The sequence below is a fragment of the Suncus etruscus genome, chromosome 2 (genome assembly GCF_024139225.1).
Source record: "Suncus etruscus isolate mSunEtr1 chromosome 2, mSunEtr1.pri.cur, whole genome shotgun sequence".
Taxonomy (NCBI): domain Eukaryota; kingdom Metazoa; phylum Chordata; class Mammalia; order Eulipotyphla; family Soricidae; genus Suncus; species Suncus etruscus.
The window spans coordinates 1,348,143-1,368,878 of NC_064849.1; the positions used below are offsets into that span (position 1 = coordinate 1,348,143).

At 55.6% G+C, this 20,736-nt stretch overlaps 1 protein-coding gene and 1 long non-coding RNA gene across 2 annotated transcripts in view; both read left to right on the plus strand.

Annotated features, from left to right (window-relative positions):
- Positions 1 to 18,371, plus strand: part of UBE3B (ubiquitin protein ligase E3B) — a 35,197-nt gene extending 16,826 nt beyond the window's left edge. Inside the window, exons 13-26 of the mRNA XM_049767753.1 lie at positions 2,668 to 2,839; positions 3,878 to 3,996; positions 5,032 to 5,146; positions 6,064 to 6,163; positions 9,123 to 9,242; positions 11,748 to 11,924; positions 12,031 to 12,141; positions 12,608 to 12,745; positions 12,884 to 12,949; positions 13,587 to 13,645; positions 15,903 to 16,085; positions 16,293 to 16,404; positions 16,879 to 16,971; positions 17,208 to 18,371. Of these exons, the coding sequence (XP_049623710.1) occupies positions 2,668 to 2,839; positions 3,878 to 3,996; positions 5,032 to 5,146; positions 6,064 to 6,163; positions 9,123 to 9,242; positions 11,748 to 11,924; positions 12,031 to 12,141; positions 12,608 to 12,745; positions 12,884 to 12,949; positions 13,587 to 13,645; positions 15,903 to 16,085; positions 16,293 to 16,404; positions 16,879 to 16,971; positions 17,208 to 17,399 (1,757 nt within the window). The 3' untranslated portion in view covers positions 17,400 to 18,371. The remainder of the gene's footprint in view (positions 1 to 2,667; positions 2,840 to 3,877; positions 3,997 to 5,031; positions 5,147 to 6,063; positions 6,164 to 9,122; positions 9,243 to 11,747; positions 11,925 to 12,030; positions 12,142 to 12,607; positions 12,746 to 12,883; positions 12,950 to 13,586; positions 13,646 to 15,902; positions 16,086 to 16,292; positions 16,405 to 16,878; positions 16,972 to 17,207) is intronic.
- On the plus strand, positions 14,650 to 15,292 carry LOC126000765 (uncharacterized). Its single transcript, XR_007492858.1, has 2 exons — positions 14,650 to 15,079; positions 15,132 to 15,292. It is a non-coding gene; the product is annotated as an uncharacterized LOC126000765 (long non-coding RNA).
- Positions 18,372 to 20,736: the final 2,365 nt, after the last annotated feature.

Genomic DNA, 20,736 nt, shown 5'->3' on the forward strand with positions numbered 1-20,736 from the left:
CCTCTGCCCCCTCTCCCAGGATCCCTGCCTCAGGGAGCTATTCTGAGGAGCCCAGACTTGGAGCCAGTCGCTCCAGCTCGGCCCCGTCTGACCCCACACTCTTTTCATTCCCAAGTGTAAAGCACTTGCACGATGAGGCGATGCCACTTGCTTTTCCAGAGTTATTTTGGGTAGGGGTTGGAACTTAAGTGGTTGAGCACATTGTGATGCCCTGGGCTCTATTCCCTGGCATGCTCCCAAATAATTTAGTTTTACATAAAATGATTTTTTCTTTTTAATTTATGGGGCTGGAGCAATAGCACAGTGGGGAGTTTGCCTTGCAAGCTGCTGATCTGGGTTCTATCTCATACATCCCATATGGTGTCCCAAGCCTGCCAGGAGTGATTTCTGAACAAAGAGCCAGGAGTAACCCCTGAGCACCATCAGATGTGGCCCAAAAACCAAAAACGAAAAGAAAAAGGTTTTCTGCATAGAAAATTAGAAATAAGAAATTGGAAAAAGAACAACTTGGGGTTGGGAGATAGTGCAGTGGGCCTGGCACTTACCTAGCATGCAACTGATCCAGATTCAGCTTGAGGTCCCCCAAACCCCATCACTAGGAATGATCACTAAGCACAGACCCAGGAGTAAGTCCTAAGCACTGTCAAGTGTGCTTCCCTCCAAAAAAAAAAAAAAAACAAAGGAAAAAATGACAAACTAGCAACACTCCCAACTCAGTGGGAAGATAACCCCTGGTACCCCCCACCCTGTGCCGAGGGATGTGATGGATGCCCCTGTTCCCTGGAGAAACACCGTTGGGTTCTCCCTTCCCATCAGCTCTTCAAGAGACAAATGCCTGGGACAGTCGTTTTAAGTCAGTGCTTCATTGCAAGGAAAAGAAACCATTTACTTTTTCACCATTTACTTTTTCAAGCTTGGAAGAGCGTCCCCATCATTTAGTGCAGAACTGAGGTCAGGAGCAATTGAGAACAAGACTGTTTAGTAGGGCCCAAAGAGATAGCACAGCGGCGTTTGCCTTGTAAGCAGCAGATCCAGGACCAAAGGTGGTTGGTTCGAATCCCGGTGTCCCATATGGTCCCCCGTGTGTGCCAGGAGCTATTTCTGAGCAGTCAGCCAGGAGTAATCTCTGAGCATCACCGGGTGTGGCCCAAAAACAAAAACAAAAAACAAAAAAGACTGTTTAGTATTAGCTCATATCAAGAGCAAAGAGAAGAGAATTTTTTTTTTTTGGTTTTTGGGTCACACCCGGCAGCGCTCAGGGGTTACTCCTGGCTCTATGTTCAGAAATCACTCCTGGCAAGCATGGGGAACCAAATGGGATGCCTGGATTCAAACTATCGTCCTTCTGCATGCTATTTCTCTAGCCCTCAGCTTAGTCTTGCACATGAAATCAGACACAGAAAAAGGTGCATTTCGGCCAGGGGTTGTTGAGCAACTTCTTTGATCTTACTGAGAAAAAGCTTTATTTTTTTCTGCTGCCTCCCTGACACTTTTTTTTTTTTTTTTTTTTGGGTTTTGGGCCACACCTGGCAGTGCTCAGGGGTTACTCCTGGCTGTCTGCTCAGAAATAGCTCCTGGCAGGCACGGGGGACCATATGGGGCACCGGGATTCGAACCAACCACCTTAGGTCCTGGATCGGCTGCTTGCAAGGCAAACACCGTTGTGCTATCTCTCCGGGCCTCTCCCTGACACTTTTATCAGCCAGAATTTAATATAAATCATCTAGGGGTCAGGGTTGATGTAATTAAAGGGACTTACGGTAATTCACTCAGAGAAAGTGAAAGGAAAAAGGAAAGCGATTTTACAAGTGTATGACCAAACACACACACACACACACACACACACACACACACACACTCTCTCTCTCTCTCTCTCTCTCTTTCCCTCTAACACACACATACTCTCTCTCTCTCTCTCTCTCCCTCTCTCTCTCTCTCTCTCTCTCTCCTCCCTCTCTGCTCTCTCTTTCTCTCCTTCCTCCCCTTCTCTCCTCTCAATAATTACAAACAGGCCAGAGTGACAGCACTGTGAGGAGGGCTCTGGCCTTGCATGCAACCAACCTGGGTTCGATCCGGGGGCTCCCGAGCCTGCCAGGAGTGACTCCTGAGGGCAGACCCAAGAGTGACCCCTGAGCACTGCTGACTATGCTCTCACACACACTAAAAAGAAAGAAAAGAGAGAAAGTTGGAAAATCCAACTTTGGCTGGAACACAGCTGCACCCGTTTTGGGTAACAGCTGCTTTGACGCCTGAGTAGTTGTGACCCACAAGTTGCCCCACAAGACCTGTGGTCCTTCCCAGAACAAAACCTGAAAGCACCGACACAGCCTGTCCGGCCTGCATCTGTTTCTGGCTTTGATGACAGCAGTAGGGTTGGGGGCTACTTGCTTGCCCCCTCGGTGGTTCCTCGTCCTCCCCAAGGGAGTGGTCACGCTGGGCTTGGGCAGAGGTGAAGCCATCGGGTCACTCCAGCCTCTGGTACGAGGCAGCCCTCACTGGACCTGCGCACCTCTGGTCGTGGTCCTTCTTTCCCTAGCACCAGTTGTTGACAGACAGCTTTAATAAGTGTCTTGTTTTTCTGCTGGATTGGGGGTGGGGTGGGCGAGGGGAGACCGGAAACCTGGACCCACCAGGGCACCACTGAGCCGGGGTCTCGGTCCTTGCCAGGCCTCACGTACCTTGATGACCTACTGCCCAAGCTCTGGGCCTTCATCTGTGAGCTGGGGCCCCACGGCGGGCTGAAGCTCTTTCTAGAATGCCTGAGCACCGACACGGAGGAGTCCAAGCAGCTCTTGGCCATGCTGATGCTCTTCTGCGACTGCTCTCGCCACCTCATCACGTAGGTCAGCCCGGGCAAGCAGAGCCTGATTCCTCCCCGGCTACTGGGAGGCCGGATCCCGCCAGCTAGCCCTGGGGCCCGCATGGGAGACTAGAAGAATGAGCAGAGCGAGGGCTGCAGAGACGAGACCGAGCAAGTAGTGGGTTCTCCCTTTGGGGGGAACTGGCTCGGTACCACTGACTGGGGGGACTTTTAGGTGCCTCTGGAACTGGATTCTCTGTGCCGGGTAGTTTAGCCCAGTCCAGAGTCGGAGCCACGGTGCAGCACCAGTCTGAGCCACTTCCAGGTTCTCCAGGGGCTGCTGTTTGTTCAGCTGTGGCCGGGACTCACACTCGGCCCTGGAAGGAGGAGCCGTGGCACGTCGGAGTCGTAGCTAAGTTTCCCCTTAGTCTGACCCTTAGTGCCAGCCTCCTTTCCAAGCCCCTTGTCAGTCGGGGATGGCGTGAATGAGAGCAAGATGTCAGGCAGCGTTGCTGTGGCTGGGAACTATACAAAAGTGATTCGCACAACTGCAGGCTACTTAGGTGTCTGCATATGTGTGTGACATGCACTGGGTACCACACGCCCCACCCCACCCCCAGAGGGATGATTAAGATTCAGAGAATGGGCCTCATGGAGAAACACACAGGCTGGGAGACTCAAAAATGAGTTGAAAGTGGAGAAAAGAGTGATGCCCAGGGCCGGGAAGGTGGCGCTAAGGTAAGGTGTCTGCCTTGCAAGCGCTAGCATAGGACGGACCACGGTTTGATCCCCCCGCGTCCCATATGGTCCCTCTAAGCCAGGGGCAATTTCTGAGCACATAGCCAGGAGTAACCCCTGAATGTCAAACGGGTGTGGCCCGAAAACCAAACGAAAAAAAAGAGTGATGCCTGTGAAGTTGCCCCATCTCTGCCCCAAACCCCCGGGGTCTTAGAAATACCATTTTATCGGTACATGGAACCGCAAAGCTGGAGCTTTGTGGCCGTCTCCGGTAGGTGGCACAGGTCTTGTTTCTCATGCTCTGGGTGGGAAATCGTGAACAACTTCTGCCCGGTTCAGGATCCTTGATGACATTGAAGTCTATGAAGAGCAGATTTCATTCAAACTGGAGGAGCTGGTCACCATCTCGTCCTTTCTGAATTCCTTCGTCTTTAAGATGATCTGGGATGGCATCGTAGGTGAGACTTTGCATGCATCAGTCCGAGTCTTAGTTGGGTTGTTTGTTCTTTTCGGTTGTTTTTGTTTTGGGGCCACACCTAGTGGCATTTACAAGTTACTCCTGACTCAGTGCTCATCTATCATTCCTAGCAGTCTCGGAACTATATGGGATGCCAGGGACCCAGTTCGGCTGCTTACAAGGCAAACACCCTCCCCGCTGTGCTGTCATTCCTCCAGCCCAGTGGGTCGTTGGTTTTTTGTTTTTTGTTTTTGGTTTTTGGTTTTTGGTTTTTGGGTCACACCCGGCAGCACTCAGGTTCCTTCTGGCCCTATGCTCAGAAATCGCCCCTGGCAGGCACGGGGGACCATATGGGATGCCGAGATTTGAATCACTGTCCTGCGTGCAAGGCAAATGCCCTACCTCCACACTATCTCTCCAGTCCCCCTTTTGGCTTTTTTTTTTTTTTTTTTTTTTTTTTGGTTTTTGGGCCACACCCGGCGGTGCTCAGGGGTTACTCCTGGCTGTCTGCTCAGAAATAGCTCCTGGCAGGCACGGGGACCATATGGGACACCGGGATTCGAACCAACCACCTTAGGTCCTGGATCGGCTGCTTGCAAGGCAAACACCGCTGTGCTATCTCTCCGGGCCCCTTTTGGCTTTTTTGAGCTTTTCTTCCTGAAGATGAAGCCTGGGCCATGCAGGGCCAGGGCTAACATACACCTCATCTTCAGCCTTAACTCCAGAAATAGGCCTCACACCTCACTTCGATTGGGCCTCCCAACTGCCATGTTTCCCACATTTGTGCAGTACAAAGCCCCTTCTTCCACCTGCAAGTCCATTGGCTGCCCCTTCCCAGGTGCGGTGGGCACAGGCATGTCTGGGCACAGCCACCTGGGCTGGCAGAGCTTGGCAGAGCTCTAAGCCCTGAGGGGTGTGGGGCCAGATCCTCCGGCTGAGTTGGAGCAGGAGGAGGAGACGGGGCAGGGGAGTGCTGCCTCCTGGCTGCTCCTGTCTGACCCGATACCCTTCCCTCCTCCCACCGTCCACCCTGCAGAGACTGCCAAGGGTGAGACCCTGCAGCTGTTCCAGTCGGTGCACGGATGGCTGATGGTGCTGTATGAGCGGGACTGCCGAAGGCGCTTCGCCCCTGAGGACCACTGGCTGCGCAAGTGAGCGGGGTGTGGCAGAGGCCCCTGGGATGCCAGGTTGCACTCAGCTCCCATGCCCAAGGCAGCGAGGAACTCCCTCCCCATCCCATCGTCCTGGCCTGGCTCCAAGGAGAATGTCTGTCCTGGCGGGTCCCCAAGCTCAAGAGGGGCCTTGAGCAGGGCCCATTTAGCAACAACCTCCCTCAGAGATGGAAAGGAAAATGCCTTCTTTCACCTTGTTTGGTTTGGGGGGCTCCTACCTTGGCAGTGCCCAAGGCTTTCTTCCGAGCTCTGTTTATCTCTGTGCTCAGAGATCACTCCAGGGCTAGAATCCAGGTGAGAACCTGAGCAGGCAAGTGCTCTAGCTCTGTCCAGAAAGAAAAGCCTTTTGGGTTGGTTGGTTTTGATTTGGGGGCCACACCCAGCATTGCTCTGTGCTCAGGAATCATTCCTAAAGGCTCCCGGGACCCTGTGGGATGTCAGGGATCAAACCTGGGTCTGCTTCGTGCCAGGCTAGCACCCTCCCCGCTGTGCTGTCTCTCCAGTTGAGCCTTCTTTTGGCCCAACTATAATTGCACTTTATCTGCCAGGGGAAAAAGTAGGGGGTGTTGGAGAAATCCTTTGACAATCACTAAACCTAAGATCATGACCTGTGACCTATGACATGTGATCTGCCTCTGGTGAGGCTGTAAGCAGAGGCACAGACCAGGCCTGGCAGGCTTTTCTGGCCAGTGCCAGATGGCGTAGTTCAGGCTGTGCCGGCCAGTGAGTGTCATCTGTGCTACTGGCAGCAGGAAGGCAGCCATAGAGCCACTGTGTGCACGTAAGAGTGGCCCTGGCCCATCCGGGTCTTCCCTTCCGAAGCTGGCAGCAGGCTGGCTGAGAGGCAGGTTCCCTATTGGAATGGCCGCAGCCCTCGCCCTGCCCTTGTGTTTCAGGGATCTCAAGCCCAGCGTGCTCTTCCAAGAACTTGACAAGGACCGCAAAAGGGCGCAGCTCATCCTGCAGTACATCCCTCACGTCATCCCTCACAAAAACGTAAGACAGCTTTGGCGCACCGAGCCAGGCATGTTCCTTTTGCACTTGGGTTACTCCTGGCTCTATGCTCAAGGATCACTCCCGAGAGTGCTCTAAGAACCAAATGGGGGCTGCCAGGGATCGAACCCGGGTCAGTGGCATGCAAGGCAGTTGCCTTCCCTGCTGTGCTATGGCTCTGGCCCCATGTATGAGTCTGACCCCCACACACACAGCACCTGACTTTCCCTTGGAGAAGAGGACGTGAGCGTGTCCACGTCTCATACGTACACAGTGACTGGATCCTTGTTTGTGCTGGGGAACGGAGGTGATGGGAGATCATGGACTGGCAGTGTAGGTGGAGGGAGGGGGTGGACACTCCGACAAGGGGTCCAGACCTGGGAGTATGAGGGAAGGGCAGGGAAAGGGCTAGGATGGGGGCTGGGGCTGGCTGCTTAGGCGGAGGCAGACAGTGCGGTGGCCTGGGGAAGAGCCAAGTAGAATCCAACTGGCCTTTGATGCCCAGGACAGGAGCAAAGGTTTTGGGGGGTTTTGGACACCCTAGAAGTCATTGCCTGTGATGTGGAGGCTTGGCCAGAGGCAGTGGGCTAAGCTGAAGGTCTTCTGGGCTAGGCTGGTGGGAAGACAGTGCAGCGAAGGTTTTTTTGGAGGCCTTGGAGGATGGTGCCACCAGATGGGGGGAGGCGGGAGCCCCTGAAACTCAAGGACCCCTGACGATGTGCTGGGGATCTGGTCCGCAGGTGCTGAGGCAGGCCTGGGAGCATTGCTGAGGGTAACTTGGAGTGGGGGCATGGGGGCTCTCTTGTCCCCTATAGCTAGCAGCCTCGGGTCAGGAGAGAGGAAGAGACAGGCAGCACCCTAGGTCCTCGCCGCAGTCTAGGTTGTGGGCAAGGAGCTGGGAACCAGGACCCAGGCAGGGTGGGAAGTGCAGACCCCCTGCTGGGCCAGGCCCTGAGGGAGGCGCCAGAGCCAAGGTCAGAGCTTCCAGGGATTCCCCAAGGGTCAGCAGCTTTGGACAAGGCCCCCAGACTCTAGCCGGGTTCCTTCTTCCTGCTCCCATGTCTATTTCGTTTTAGGTTTATTTTGACAAAATAGTTTTTCTCATTTTTTTATGTTTTGGTTTGGGGGCCACACCGAGAGATGCTCAGGGTTATTCCTGGTTCTATGCTCAGAAATCACTCCTGGCAGGCTGAGGGGACCCTATGGGATGCCAAGAATCAAACCCAGGTCGGCCATGTGCAAAGCACATAACTTCCCCCACTGTGCGATGGCTCCGGCCCAAAAATAGACATATTGAAAGATAAGCATAAATGAGGTTTCTAAATGAAATCTCTTTTTAGAGACACTCTTCACTGCTCTCTGATAGAAGTTTTGACCTTGACCTCAGCATCTAATGTTTTGTGTCTTATGCCCTCCCCCACAGAGGGAGGGAGGGCCCTTGGATAGGTGACAGACAGCTCCAGCCCTGGGGAACCTTTGTGATGCTCCAATCCTCCCTTCCCCATCCTGCTCTCCGTGGAAAAAAACAAATAAGACAAAAGCACAAAAGCAGCTCGAATTTTCTGAGATCCGCTGACAACTCTCATTTGTCTTCATCACATTCTGTTTTCTAGAAAACACCCTCCCATGACTTGCAGGCTCCAAACCCCATCCCTCACTCCCCTGGACTGGCAGCGCCCCCACCCCCCACCCGAGGCAGCTGGATCCTGGGGCCCTCAGAGCCTGGCCCTTCCTGTCCCACTGCTGGGTCTCTGCTCCTCCCTCCGCAACTCGCTGCCTTCGATGGCATGGTGCCCCTGGGCTGTTTGATCTTGATTATGTTTCATATGATGTGGCCACCCGAAGTGGTAATCTCTGTTTTATCTTAAATGCCAAACCAGGCTCAATCTCCGCACCCCACAGGTTCCCGGAGCACTACCAGGAGCGATTTTTGAGTAGAGAGAGAGCTAGGAGGAATCCCTGAGCACCGCCAGGCGTGGTGCTCCAGAGACAAAGAAAAGTTCTTCTCGATGTTCTTCTCTGAGTTTCTGATCTGGTCAGAGCTACCCCCTCCCCACATTCACACCTGGGCCCCCACAGGCTACACGAAAGCACAGCTCCAGCGCTTTCCCAACCCTCGGTCTGGCCTGCCTCCTCACCTGCAAGGAGGGACTCAGGGTCCAGCTCTGGAGGTCCAGCAAGGTGGCCCTGGGGGAATGGGTGTCCTCAGGGTGTCGCCAGCGTCCTGCAAACACACATACAGGAGCCTGTCAGGGTTCGAGGCCTGAGATGTTACTCAGGGAAAGGTGGCACAGGGGAGACAGGCGGAAAGGTCAGGGCTTCTTTGAAGCATGGATTCGTCTGCACGTTTCTGACAGAAAAACAAAAAAAAACTATCTTCCGAAGATTTCTATATTCTAAATATCCAGTATTGATTTTCTTTACAGCAAAAAAAAAAAAAGCTCTACACCATAGCCTGTGTAGCTTATCTTGGCTACCAGGGTTTGATGGGGAATTCTTCCCAACATTGTTTTTGGCAAGATTCTTTTTTGGGGGTCCATACCCGGCAGCACCTAGGGGTTACTCCTGGCTCTGCCCTCAGAAGTCTCTCCTGGCAGGTTCTGGGGACTAGATGGGATGGCAGGGATCAGACCCGGGTCAGTCACGTGCAAGGCAAACGCCCTACCCGCTGTGCTTTCGCTCCAGCCCCCTCTGCAAGATTCTAACTGCAGCCACGCTGCTCCTTCTGGAACTTTCTGTCTTCGTTGGCCTTCTCAGCATTCAGTTGAATCCCTCACATGGTGGGGCACTGGGAACTGGCTGTCCCCTGAGTCACTACGTCCTAACTGCGGCCCCAGTCAGGACACCCCTTCTAGCCACGTCTATGACAGGAATTTCACCACTTTTTCTGTGTCTCAAGGGCACCGTGGAGGCTGCCCTGTGGTTGACCCTGCTCTGGTCTCTCTTGCCTTGGCTCTTTCAGAGAGTGCTCCTGTTCCGAAACATGGTTATCAAGGAGAAGGAGAAGCTGGGGCTGGTGGAGACGAGCTCCGCCTCCCCCCACGTCACGCACATCACCATCCGCCGCTCCCGGATGCTGGAGGTGAGTCCCGGGAGCACCTTTATCGGGGGTGGTGTCCAGGGCCCGAGTTGGTGGGCGACGTGATGTGGCTTTCGCTCAGGCCAGAGAAGACTCGGCCTCTCTCTGTCCTGAAGTTCCCAGAATCGACCGAGATGTGGTCCGAACAGGGCCCTGATCCCCACGTGCTGGAATCTTCCCGTTGACCAATGTCCACACTGGGCCAGGAGCATCCCTCAAGTATTAGCACTTGCCTTGCCTTCGAGGGGCCCTGAATTCAGCTCCCCTCACTGCTCGCCTCTCCCTCCTCCCTGTGCACTACCAGCTACAGCCCCAATGGCCCCCGAAACACCAGCAGAATGACCCCAGTGACCCTCAGGGCTAAAGTGACAGGCCTAAGGAGAGGCTCCACCTGCAGCCCGGCACCAATGAATGTGACTTTATTTTTATTTATTTATTTATTTTGGGTTTTGGACCATACCTGGTGATGCTCAGGGATTACTCCTGGTAGACTCAGGGGACCATAGGGGACGCTGGGGATTGAACCAAGGTTCGTCCTGGATCAGCCTCGTGCAAACCAAATGCCCTACTGCTGCACTATCGCTTTGGCCCCCTTATTTTTCTTTATAAAAATGGGGTGATTGGGGCCAGAGTATAGGCACTAGCAGTTAAGGCCCCTGCCTTGTGTGCACTGGCCTAGATAGACTGCGGTTTGATCCCCCAGCATCCCATATGGTACCCCCCAAGCCAGGCGCTATTTCTGAGCGCATAGCCAGGAGTAACCCCTGAGCGTCACCAGGTGTGGCCCAAAAAAAACAAAAAAAAAATTGGTGTGATAGGAGGTAGAGTGATAGCACAGCGGTAAGGCATTTGCCTTGTATGCAGCAGACCCAGATTCAATCCCCAGCATCCCATATGGTCCCCCGAGCCTACCAGGAGTGATTTCTGAGCACAGAGCCAGGAATAACTCTTTTTTTTTTTTTTTTTTTTTTTTTTTTTTTTTTTTTTTTTTTTTTTGGTTTTTGGGCCACACCCTGTGACGCTCAGGGGTTACTCCTGGCTATGCACTCAGAAGTTGCTCCTGGCTTCTTGGGGGACCATATGGGATTCCGGGGGATCGAACCGAGGTCCGTCCTAGGCTAGCGCAGGCAAGGCAGGCACCTTACCTCCAGCGCCACCGCCCGGCCCCTTTTTTTTTTTTTTTTTTTTTTTTTGTTTTGTTTTTGGGCCACACCCAGTAACGCTCAGGGGTTACTCCTGGCTATGTGCTCAGAAGTTGCTCCTGGCTTGGGGGACCATATGGGACACCGGGGGATCGAACCGCAGTCCGTCCAAGGCTAGCGCAGGCAAGGCAGACACCTTACCTTTAGCGCCACCGCCAGGCCCCAGGAATAACTCTTGAGTGCCACTGGGTATGGCCCAAAATAACAAACAAACAAAATAATGGGGGTGATTGAAAGGGAGTACAGTGGTGAGGGCACCAGTCTTGCATGTGGGTTTGGATGGAAGGTGATGCTGCTGTTGTTGGGGTGTTGGGGCCAGGACTGCAGCCCTTCAGACCTGGGATCCAACTCTTTGGCAAGCATAGCTGAAGCCTTTGTCAGGGGCACTCAGAGGCAGTGGCAGAGCTGTGCTGTGTCCCCTCTCCTTATGTCAGTGCCCCTGACCTCCTTGGAGCACAGGCATAGCACCCCCCCATGATGTCAGCAACCCCAGGGCAGTGGGGCACAGTGCTGAGCAGGCCTGTCATGTTCCGAGAGGCAGCTGATGGGACAGCAAGCTGACTGACAGCAACGAGGACTGTGCCTGCCAATGTTCCAGCTGTGCGCTGAGCACGTGCATGGGTGGCCCTTATCAGACTCGTGCAGCCTGGCAATGCCCAGTACCACCAGGGCATTCAGGAAGTACCTTTGTATTGTGTATTTCTTCTATTTTGGGTCACACCCAGCAGTGCTCAGGGGTTCTTCCTGGCTCTTGCTCAGAAATCACTCCAGGCAGGAACCGTATGGGATGTAGGAGATCGAACCCAGGTTGGCTGCATACAAGGCAAATGTCCTCCCCACTGTTCGATCACTCCGGCCCCTGACTGACTTCGATTTTAATCATAAACTTAAAGGTAGTCTTAGCACTAAAGTAGAGGGGATGAGATCCTACCTCTTCTTCAGGGGGCCTGTACCAGTAGTGCTGTGGGGCTCTGCGGTGCCAGAGAGTACCCCTTGGGGGCCCCGCATGAACAAGGCCTGGGCTCCAGCCCTTCAAACTGTCTTCCCGGGCCTTGTCCCTCCTTTGGTTTCTGCTGCCCTAAACCCAGGGTTCTGCACAATACAAGGCAAGTGCTCTGCATGGAGCCACACCCACAGCCGAGATCTGACCCGGAGAGCCAAGTTCTCTCTTAGGGGCATGCAAGAAGGGTTCTTTCTCCTGCACCCAGACACCGGTCAGGCTGGGGCGGGCTAAGGGGGACGCTCTGGAGGGAGCCGGAGAGCCCACGACGGCGGCTGGGCCCCTGATGCTGCGCCCTGCCCGCAGGATGGCTACGAGCAGCTGCGGCAGCTCTCCCAGCACACCATGAAGGGTGTGATCCGCGTGAAATTCGTCAACGACCTTGGCGTGGACGAGGCCGGCATCGACCAGGACGGCGTCTTCAAGGAGTTCCTGGAAGAGATCATCAAGCGTGTGTTCGACCCGGCACTCAACCTCTTCAAGGTCTGGGGTGAAGGGTCTCGCCCCACCTCGAGCTGGGAGACGGGAGCGCGGGGACTTGCTCTGTGGAGCAAGGCCTTTAGCCCCAACCTGGCCTCTTGCCTTGCAGACCACCAGTGGTGATGAGCGACTCTACCCTTCACCCACCTCCTACATCCACGAGAATTACTTGCAGCTTTTCGAGTTTGTGGGCAAGATGCTGGGCAAAGCCGTGTACGAGGTAGGCCTGCCCTCATGGGGTGTAGGAGTCCTTGTTCGATGCACAGCAGACTCTGTGTTCACGGATGTGCTCGGGACCAGCTGTGTTTGCCTGCCATGGTGACAGGTCACATCCAGGAAAGGAAGGCAGGCATCGAGCCCCAGTGGGCATGAGCTCTGGCACCCTGCGTGGGTTCTCTCTCTCTCTGCCCTGCCATTCCTGCCCCTTCCTCCTACGCCAGAGTCTGGCCTGCTCCTTCGAGTGGCTGGGCTGGACCCTCTCTCACAGGCTGAGCTTCTCCAAAGTTGGGTGAAGCCCTAGAAGCATGGAGTCAGAGTGTTGCTGTCCAGAGTCCGTTTAGGACCTGGGTTTCTGGGGGAAGGAAGAGGCAGGGAGGCCTCTGCAGCCGAGGTGGCCTCAGTGGGGCCAGAGCCAGTCCCAGGTCCCAGAAGGCAGCTCCCCACACTGCCCTGTCTCCCCCATACAGGGCATCGTGGTGGATGTGCCCTTCGCCTCTTTCTTTCTGAGCCAGCTGCTCGGCCACCACCACAGCGTCTTCTACAGTTCTGTGGACGAGCTTCCCTCTCTGGACTCGGAGTTCTACAAGAACCTCACTTCCATCAAGGTTGGCGTACTTGGGGCTGCGGAGGGGGGCTTCACAAGGCCTCTGGGGTCCCTGCAGCCCCTCGCCAGCGTACCAGAGCCAGGTCCCCAGGGGCAGAGCACAGCCTGCCTAACACCAAGCCCTTCTCTGTCACCTCAGCGCTACGACGGGGACATCGCTGACCTGGGGTTGACGCTGTCCTACGATGAGGATGTCATGGGCCAGGTGGGTCCGGCTGTGCCCCTCACCCACACCACCCAGACCCTTCCGTTCCTCACTGCTGCCCCACGGGGCCAGTTCCCGGGAAGCTGTGCCCTGTTTTGAGCGCTCTCACAGCAAGGGCAAACTGCTTCAACGGAGGAAGGCCCCTCACGAGGACGGTGACTGACCGTGCCTGATCTCGTCCTCAAGAGCAGAGCGTGAAACACAGACGGGGCCCTGCAGCGTTGGCTTTTCCCCGACCCAGACTGTCTCAGCATTGCTCTGGGCTGCTCCGGGCCCTTAGGTGCCCCACCCACGCCAGGCCTTAGTCGGGGTCGGCAGAGGGGCCGCTGGAGGAGCCAGATGTGGGCCCACCTGCTGGGCCGGTGCCAGGACCTCCTCACAGACGCCTCCCTGCACCTCTGTCAGCCCTTGACACTGTTGCACACCGTGTCACTAGATGCTCTGAGAGGCACCATGGGAGCCTGCCTCGCCCCAGAGCACCCAGGCACCCCTGTGTGAGGGCTGAGTGCACTGACCTCAGCATCGCTTCCCCCACTTGGGTGATCTGGAGCTCTGTGAGGAGTTTAGGTCTGGGAACCCTTCGTGGTGGTGATCACAGATTTCCCTGGGCTAACCTGCCCCCCTTCTTCTCCCCTAGCTTGTGTGCCACGAACTGGTCCCCGGAGGGAAGACCATTCCTGTCACGAATGAAAACAAGTGAGTAGAGCGGTGTGCTTTAAGGCTGCCCCAAGAAGCCTCGCCTCTGGCTCTCCCGGCTTCCTTTGAGGACTTACTGAGGCAGATGGAAGCCGGAAGAGACCGGGAGCCTCCAATGGAATCCACCTGCTTCAGTTCTTAGGCAGAGATTTGCAGAATAGAGAGGACAGTTTCTTCTCTGCTGTCAGCTCTTCTAAGGTCAGGACAGCAGACAGATGGTGTCAGAATTGTCCAGACACGCAGCCCTGAACCCAGAGGACCCAGCGGGTCATTCCAGGCTGAGAGCGTGTGGCTGTCATAGGGAGCACCATTCTCCAAGCAGCACTAGGAGCCGTTCACAGAGGGGAGCCTCTGAGAGCTTCAGGAAGAGAGTACCACCTTCCCCTGGCCCCATTCCCACCACTAGGCGGGGAGGCTGTTAGTCCCTTCTTTCACCCTTGGGTCTTCTGCCCGCCAGCGGGGCATCACTCAAGTGAAAGCAAGTGAAAGCCCCTGTGTCCCATTGCTCCAGGTAGTTGGTCGTTAGGCTCAGGTGCACCTCGGGGCCCTTGCCATGGCCTGTGGACATGTGAGAATCCTCAGCACGGATCCTCCTCTCTTCACCTTGGCTGAAAGGGACCAACTTCGCCTCTTGACTCAGGGGACTCGTTTGACAGCTGCGATGGTGATGCCAGGGCTTTGGGCTGGATGGTTGCTGCCAGAGGAAGGCAATGGGCGCAGCCTGTACAGGAGGGAGAGACTTGGCCTGCCTTGAAGCCTTCCCTGGGCAAAGCCATCAAACAGACTTGGTTGTCAGCCACAGCCCACGGGCTGCTCCTGGCCCTTCCCTCCGGGGGACAGCACATCCTGGCATTCGAGGGCAGTGAGATGCTCCCTGGGTCCCTGGGGTTTTCTTTGGTTGGTTGGTTTGATTTGGGGGCCATACCTGCCAGTGCTCAGGGGTTACTCCTGGGTCTGTGCTCAGGTATTACTTCTGGCAGTGCTGGGGGCACCCTATGGGATGCCAGGGATCGAACCCAGACCGGCCACATGCAAGGCAAATGTCCTCCCCGCTGTGCTCTTGCTCTGGTCCCAGAAATAGTGGTATTTTGATGATATAAGTAACTGAGCTTCCTGGGGTAAACAGATTTGTTTGGGATTTGGGAAGCTGTTCCTGGGATAGACTCGAGACTCTTGTGTCTCTACGTCCATGGCTCCTCCAGAACCCTGTTGGAATGTGTTTTCATTGGTTCAAAAGCTTTTTACTGTGACGCCATCGTAGATGAGGGCCTGGCCCAGCCTGGATGACCCTCTGCTTGGTGCACTGTTGGTGCTGCTGATGTTCCCAGTGGCCCTTAATGAAATGCAGCTGAACTGGCTTCAGACACAATGCAGGGTGACTCCTCCTGGGCCATTGATTTATCTGGTCCAAGCTGGCAAGAGTTTGGTCCGAGTGTTACCAGGAGGCTAGTTTTTGTTGTATTAATTTAAAATACCAAGTCCGAAGCTAGAGAGATAGCATGGAGGTAAAGCATTTGCTTTGCGTGCAGAAGGTCGTTGGTTCAAATCCTGGCATCCCGTGTGGTCCCCCGTGCCTGCCAGGAGCAATTTCTGAGCGTAGAGCCAGGAGAAACCCCTGAGCACTTCTGGGTATGACCCAAAAACCAAGTCCTAGTATTGGGGGTGAGGCCTTCCTCTGAGCGCTACAGTTTCTGTACCCCACTAGGCCAGCCCGTCAGAAGGCGAAGGATAACGGTGTAGAAGTTCACAAGCTCAGATGAAGTTTCAGGAGAGCCAGTTTGATTACAGGGCCCTCACCGCCATGTGCATTTCTCCACTTGACTTCTAAGCTAAGCTTTGTCTTGCAGCCTCTTTCCTGCTGCCCTCCATGATCCTTTGTCTTGCTCCTTTGTCTGCCTCCTCTTCCCCCAGGCAATACTTTTGTTCCAAACCTCAGACCCCTCTCGAGTGTGGGTGGGATAAACAGGAAGTTGGGGACAGGGATACCCAGTTTCCTGAGCTTTGAAACTGGTTGGAGAAGTGGATCATGTCCTGTTGGTTTATCTCCCACACTGCGGCTTTAAAGTCGGAAAATGGCCTTTGCGCTAAGAGTGGCCCATCTTTACCATGTCTCCACTGACCCTTGCCACGGGGACGTGCTGGCTGGAGAGGAGAGCCCACGGTCCCCGCCCCCCCCCTCACACTCGACGCTTTTGGCCAGCCTTCTGCCACAGCCTGCCCTCACGCTCGAGCCTGCCTCTCCCTCTCTTGGCCACAGGATTAGCTACATCCACCTGATGGCCCACTTTCGGATGCACACGCAGATCAAGAGCCAGACGGCTGCGCTCATCGGCGGCTTCCGCTCCCTCATCAGGCCCGAGTGGACCCGCATGTTCTCCACACCTGAGCTCCAGCGGCTCATCTCAGGCGACAACGCAGAAATCGACCTGGAGGATCTGAAGTAAGGCCCGAGTTGGGGTGTTTGGGGGCAGCTGAGTCTTCGAGTTGCCCTCTCGACCACTCAGCCTGGCCCGGAGAGGCCATTCTACAGGCAGGAGCTAGCTGGAGGCGACCTATGGTGCCAGCTGTGCCCCAGGTCCCCCAGTCTGCCTGCTTGTGCAGGTAAGAGCAGCGGACGGGGCTAAGGCACCGTCTGGCCTCTTGGCAGGAAGCACACGGTGTACTATGGCGGCTTCCACGGAAGCCACAGGGTCATCATCTGGCTCTGGGACATCCTGGCCTCCGACTTCACACCCGAAGAGAGAGCCATGTTCCTGAAGGTACGGGACACCACCGCCACCACCCCCAACTTCGGTCTCAGGCATGCACGGAATCCCGAAGGCCAGCCCGGGTCTTAATTAAGGAGGATCTTCCTTGGGCCAGAGGGATAGTGCAGTGGTAGGGCGTTTGCCTTGCACGTAGCCAATCCAGGACAGATGGTGGTTCGAATCCCGGCATCCCGGCAGGTCCCCCATGCCTGCCAGGAGCGATTACTGAGTACAGAGACAGGAGGGACCCCTGAGTGCCTCCGAGTTTGACACAAACTAAAAAAAGAAGTAAAGAGGATCATCCTTCATTGGTGCCTCTTCCCTGGGGCTCCTGGCATGGCCTGTTTGTCATTCAGCTGAGACAGACCTTGGAGGGTGGGGGCAGCTTGTCAGCCTCACCCTAGTTTCTGCTTTTCAACACTTCTGACCCTGCTGTGTGGTGCTGGACCTGTGGGTGCCTGGCCACCCTAACCTCCTTTTTTGCAGTTCGTCACCAGCTGCTCCAGGCCCCCACTCCTGGGCTTCGCCTACCTCAAGCCTCCTTTCTCCATCCGCTGCGTGGAAGTGTCCGACGACCAGGTACCTCTACCGGGGATCCTGGGCCACTGTGCTTCCCCCTGCACTCAGTGGCAGCCCACTGTGCCCTCTGGAAAGGGAGCCGCACCCAGCCAGGCTCAGCTGCTGGGGCCATGACAGCACATCCCAAACAGGGATTAAATCAGGGCTCCCGTCATCCAGGACGCTCACTGTCCCCAGCACAGCAGTGCCCACAGAAGGCCCTGCACCCTGACAGGTTCCCATATGTGTGTTTGCAGGACACTGGCGACACCCTGGGCAGTGTCCTCCGCGGCTTCTTCACTATCCGCAAGCGGGAGCCCGGAGGCCGGCTGCCCACCTCGTCCACCTGCTTCAACCTGCTCAAGCTGCCCAACTATAGCAAGAAGAGCGTCCTGCGGGAGAAGCTGCGCTACGCCATCAGCATGAACACCGGCTTCGAGCTCTCCTAGCCGCCCAGTCTGGCCTGGCACAGCACGACACAGCCTGGCATACTCCCGGCCCCCGGCTTCCCGAGCGTACGGCCGATGGGCCTGGTGCCTAGCCCAGCCCCTCTATAGCCATAGCCTCCCCTGTGGCCTCACAAGCCCTGGGCACCCCACCCCGGCCACTCTCCGCAGGCAGCACACACACATGCACACATGTGGTAGGACACGAGGGAAATAAACCTCCAGGCTTGCCAGCACCAGGCCCATGGGATAGCCAGGGACTTGCTCTTCCCAACGGGTCGGTCCCCAGACTATCTCCTGCCTTGTGGAACGAAGGGTGTGTGTGTGTGTGAGTGTGTCTGTGTGTTCGAACACTTTTCTCAGGTAAGGCCTCGCCAAGCCTCTATGCACCCAACATGGTGTCAGCCTTCGTCTGCGGCCAGGTGCCGCAGGGAGGCCACGGAGCACAGGCACCCTCTGGGGGCCCTCCGTCCCCACCCTGGCCGTGGTCCCCTTCCTGCCTGCCTCAGTGGCTGCCCCAGGGAGGCCCAATTACGGCCTCTTTGCCCTCATAAGCTTGTCCTGAGTAGGGGCTGGCCCCTCCGGTCTTCAGAGCAGCTCCATCGGCTCAGTCTGTGGATTCTCGAGGGACGGGGACACCCATCTTCCTGCTCGCCTGCCCGCCTTCTCTTGTAGGGAACAAAGGCGGACCATGGGTGGGTCCGGGCCCAGCCAGGCAGTGACTCCCCTCCCTTCCCCCACAGTGTCCAGTTCCCAGAACCCCAGTGCCCGTGCAGTCTCCGAGGCTGAGGATGCCTATTGGCGGGTGCTCCCAAGTTTGCAATTGTGGGGCCCCTAGGCTGCCCCTCTGTCAGGAGAACTTGAGAAGAGGCTTTGGTCTGACACTGCCTCTCAGCCCTGCACATCTCCACCGAGGGCGAAACCAGTGGCCACCTGCTCTGTGGGGCTCCCTGCCACGCTGCACACCTCCGAGAAGACCCACCCTCCCCATTGGCGTCAGTGCCTGCCGGGTCCTGCCAGTCCCTGTCAGACTGCATTTGCCCAGAGCTGAGCATGTCTGTCTCTTGATGGCAAGATCACCTGGATCTGAAGGCAGGAATCGAAGGTCCCGAGCTCAGCCTCACTGGTAGAATTGAATCTGTGGGTGCTGGGGCTCTCCTGAACCTCAAAGATCTCTGAAGACATCTAGGCTCTGAGCGGGATCTACAGAGACCTGGGCCTGGGCAGCTGTCCCAGCGGGAGATAGTGTGAGCGCGGGTTTTTCCTGGCAAGAACGGCTGCTCTGTCCCATCTCTGAAAACGCTCGCTGACAGCTGGAAATATTGCACTATCAGAAACACTGAATCTCTACTTTTATAGGTGGTGTTTGTGGACACCCTGATAGCTCTTGAAGGCTCTAGAAAAGTGGGTCCTCTGGTTTCTCTTAGGTAACTTATGGCTAGAACCATGACCAGAGGCTTTATTAAATTTGTACTTCAGCACTGGGCACCGAGTTCTCTTTACTCCGGCGAGGACACCTCATTTCGAGCCAGCACACAGGTCCTTTTCAGGAAGGAGCACTTAGCAGAGAGCACTGGAGCTCTCGTGCATGCTCGTCTCCACAGCTGCAGCTCCAAGGCCCGCCTTGGAGTACCGGCCTTCCCTCCCACATACCCCTGCCAGCTGTCACCCCGCATACACTCTGTCCTGGGTAAGATCAGCACGACCTTTGTCCTGCACCCTGCCAGGAACCCAAGCCACCATGGGCCATGTCTCTTCTGTGTGACAGGACGACCCCTCCGACGTTGCTTGCCCCGAGACACACCTGGTGCTCTGTGGCAGGAGCACAATAGAGACCGGAACCCCCATGTTTTCCTCGGGTTAGCACCTCAGCGAAATGCATCCACCTCTGAGCAGGCCCTTAGCAGGACTTAGACCTCGGCAGAGCAGAATTGGCCTGTGGCTTCTAGAACCACATCCTTGCCCTTACCTGGGAAACCTCCCAGGAGCTGGGGGGGGGGGGGGGGTGGGCGGTGAGGCAGCAGAGCCTGATGGAGTGGGGGGGCGGTCTTGTTGCCTTTTCCCACCAACTTTGATGGGAACTTGGCATGCTCAGGGCCACCTCTCCGGCAGGTGGGTGTCAGCTTGCGGGCTTGCTCCAGCCCCTTGATGTTTACTATCTTCTATGTTGGGGACCATTTCCAGTGGTGCCTGGGGGGTCTTGTGGCAGGGGCAAGCACTCACTAGGGCCTTTGAGTCTCCTTAGCCCCTTTCACACACAATCACTAAATACCAGTTGCTCAGCATTTCTTTTATAATAACCGGCAGTGCTCGGGTTATTGCTGGCTCTTCAGGAATCACACCTGGCATGTTTGGGGGACCCTATGGGATGTTGGGGATCGAACCCTGGTTGACTACACACAAGGCAAACACCCCACTGTGCTACTGCTCCAGCCCTATTATTTGTTGTTTTTTTTGGGGGGGGGGCACACCATGCAGTGCTCAGAAATCACTCTGCACTCAAATTGCTCCTGCCAGGCTCAGGGGACCATATGGGATGCCAGGGATTGAGCCCGGGTCGTCCCTGGTTGGCGGCTGCAGTAATTAATAAGATTTCTGGGCCCGGAAAGATAGCACAACAGCGTTTGCCTTACAAGCAGCCGATCCAGGACCAAAGGTGGTTGGTTCAAATCCCAGTGTTCCATATGGTCCCCCGTGCCTGCCAGGAGCTATTTCTGAGCAGACAGCCAGGAGTCACCCCTGAGCACCGCCGGGTGTGGCCCAAAAACAAAACAAAAAAAAAGATTCCTTGATGGTGGTGGATGATGGTGGGTGGATGGTGAGGCCTTTCAAAGCCAGCCCAGGCAGCTGTATTTCCTTCCAGTCTGGTGTGCGGGTTCAGGGTAGTGGAGAGGAAATGATCCACAAGCAGAAGTCAGGAGACATAAAGCTTTATTATTAATGCCCTAGCCACCATGAGTGTATCTTATATGGCTTCTAAATTCACCTTTTAAGCAATCATCAGCTGCTCCGCATATAATCCTGTCTCTCCTCTCCCCCTCCTGCGACCTCCTCAGGCTCTCTTGCTGGATTCATTCTCAATCCCTTGCTGAATCTCCTGCTTTCCCTCAAGCAACCCCTTTGTTACCTTCCATAGATCCCTCCCAGAAGTGGACTGGTCTGCCTCTGCAGGTGAGCTAGGCAGGAAGTTGGGGGAAGGTCACACTGTATAAAGTTCTCCTTGGGGTAAGTTTAAGTTTAGTGAAAATAACGGTAAGAACAAAACGTCTGTGGGTGGCATGCCTCTTTCGCTATACTTTAATAATTGGGTTTTTTAGTTCTGTGAGCGCTTTCAACTATG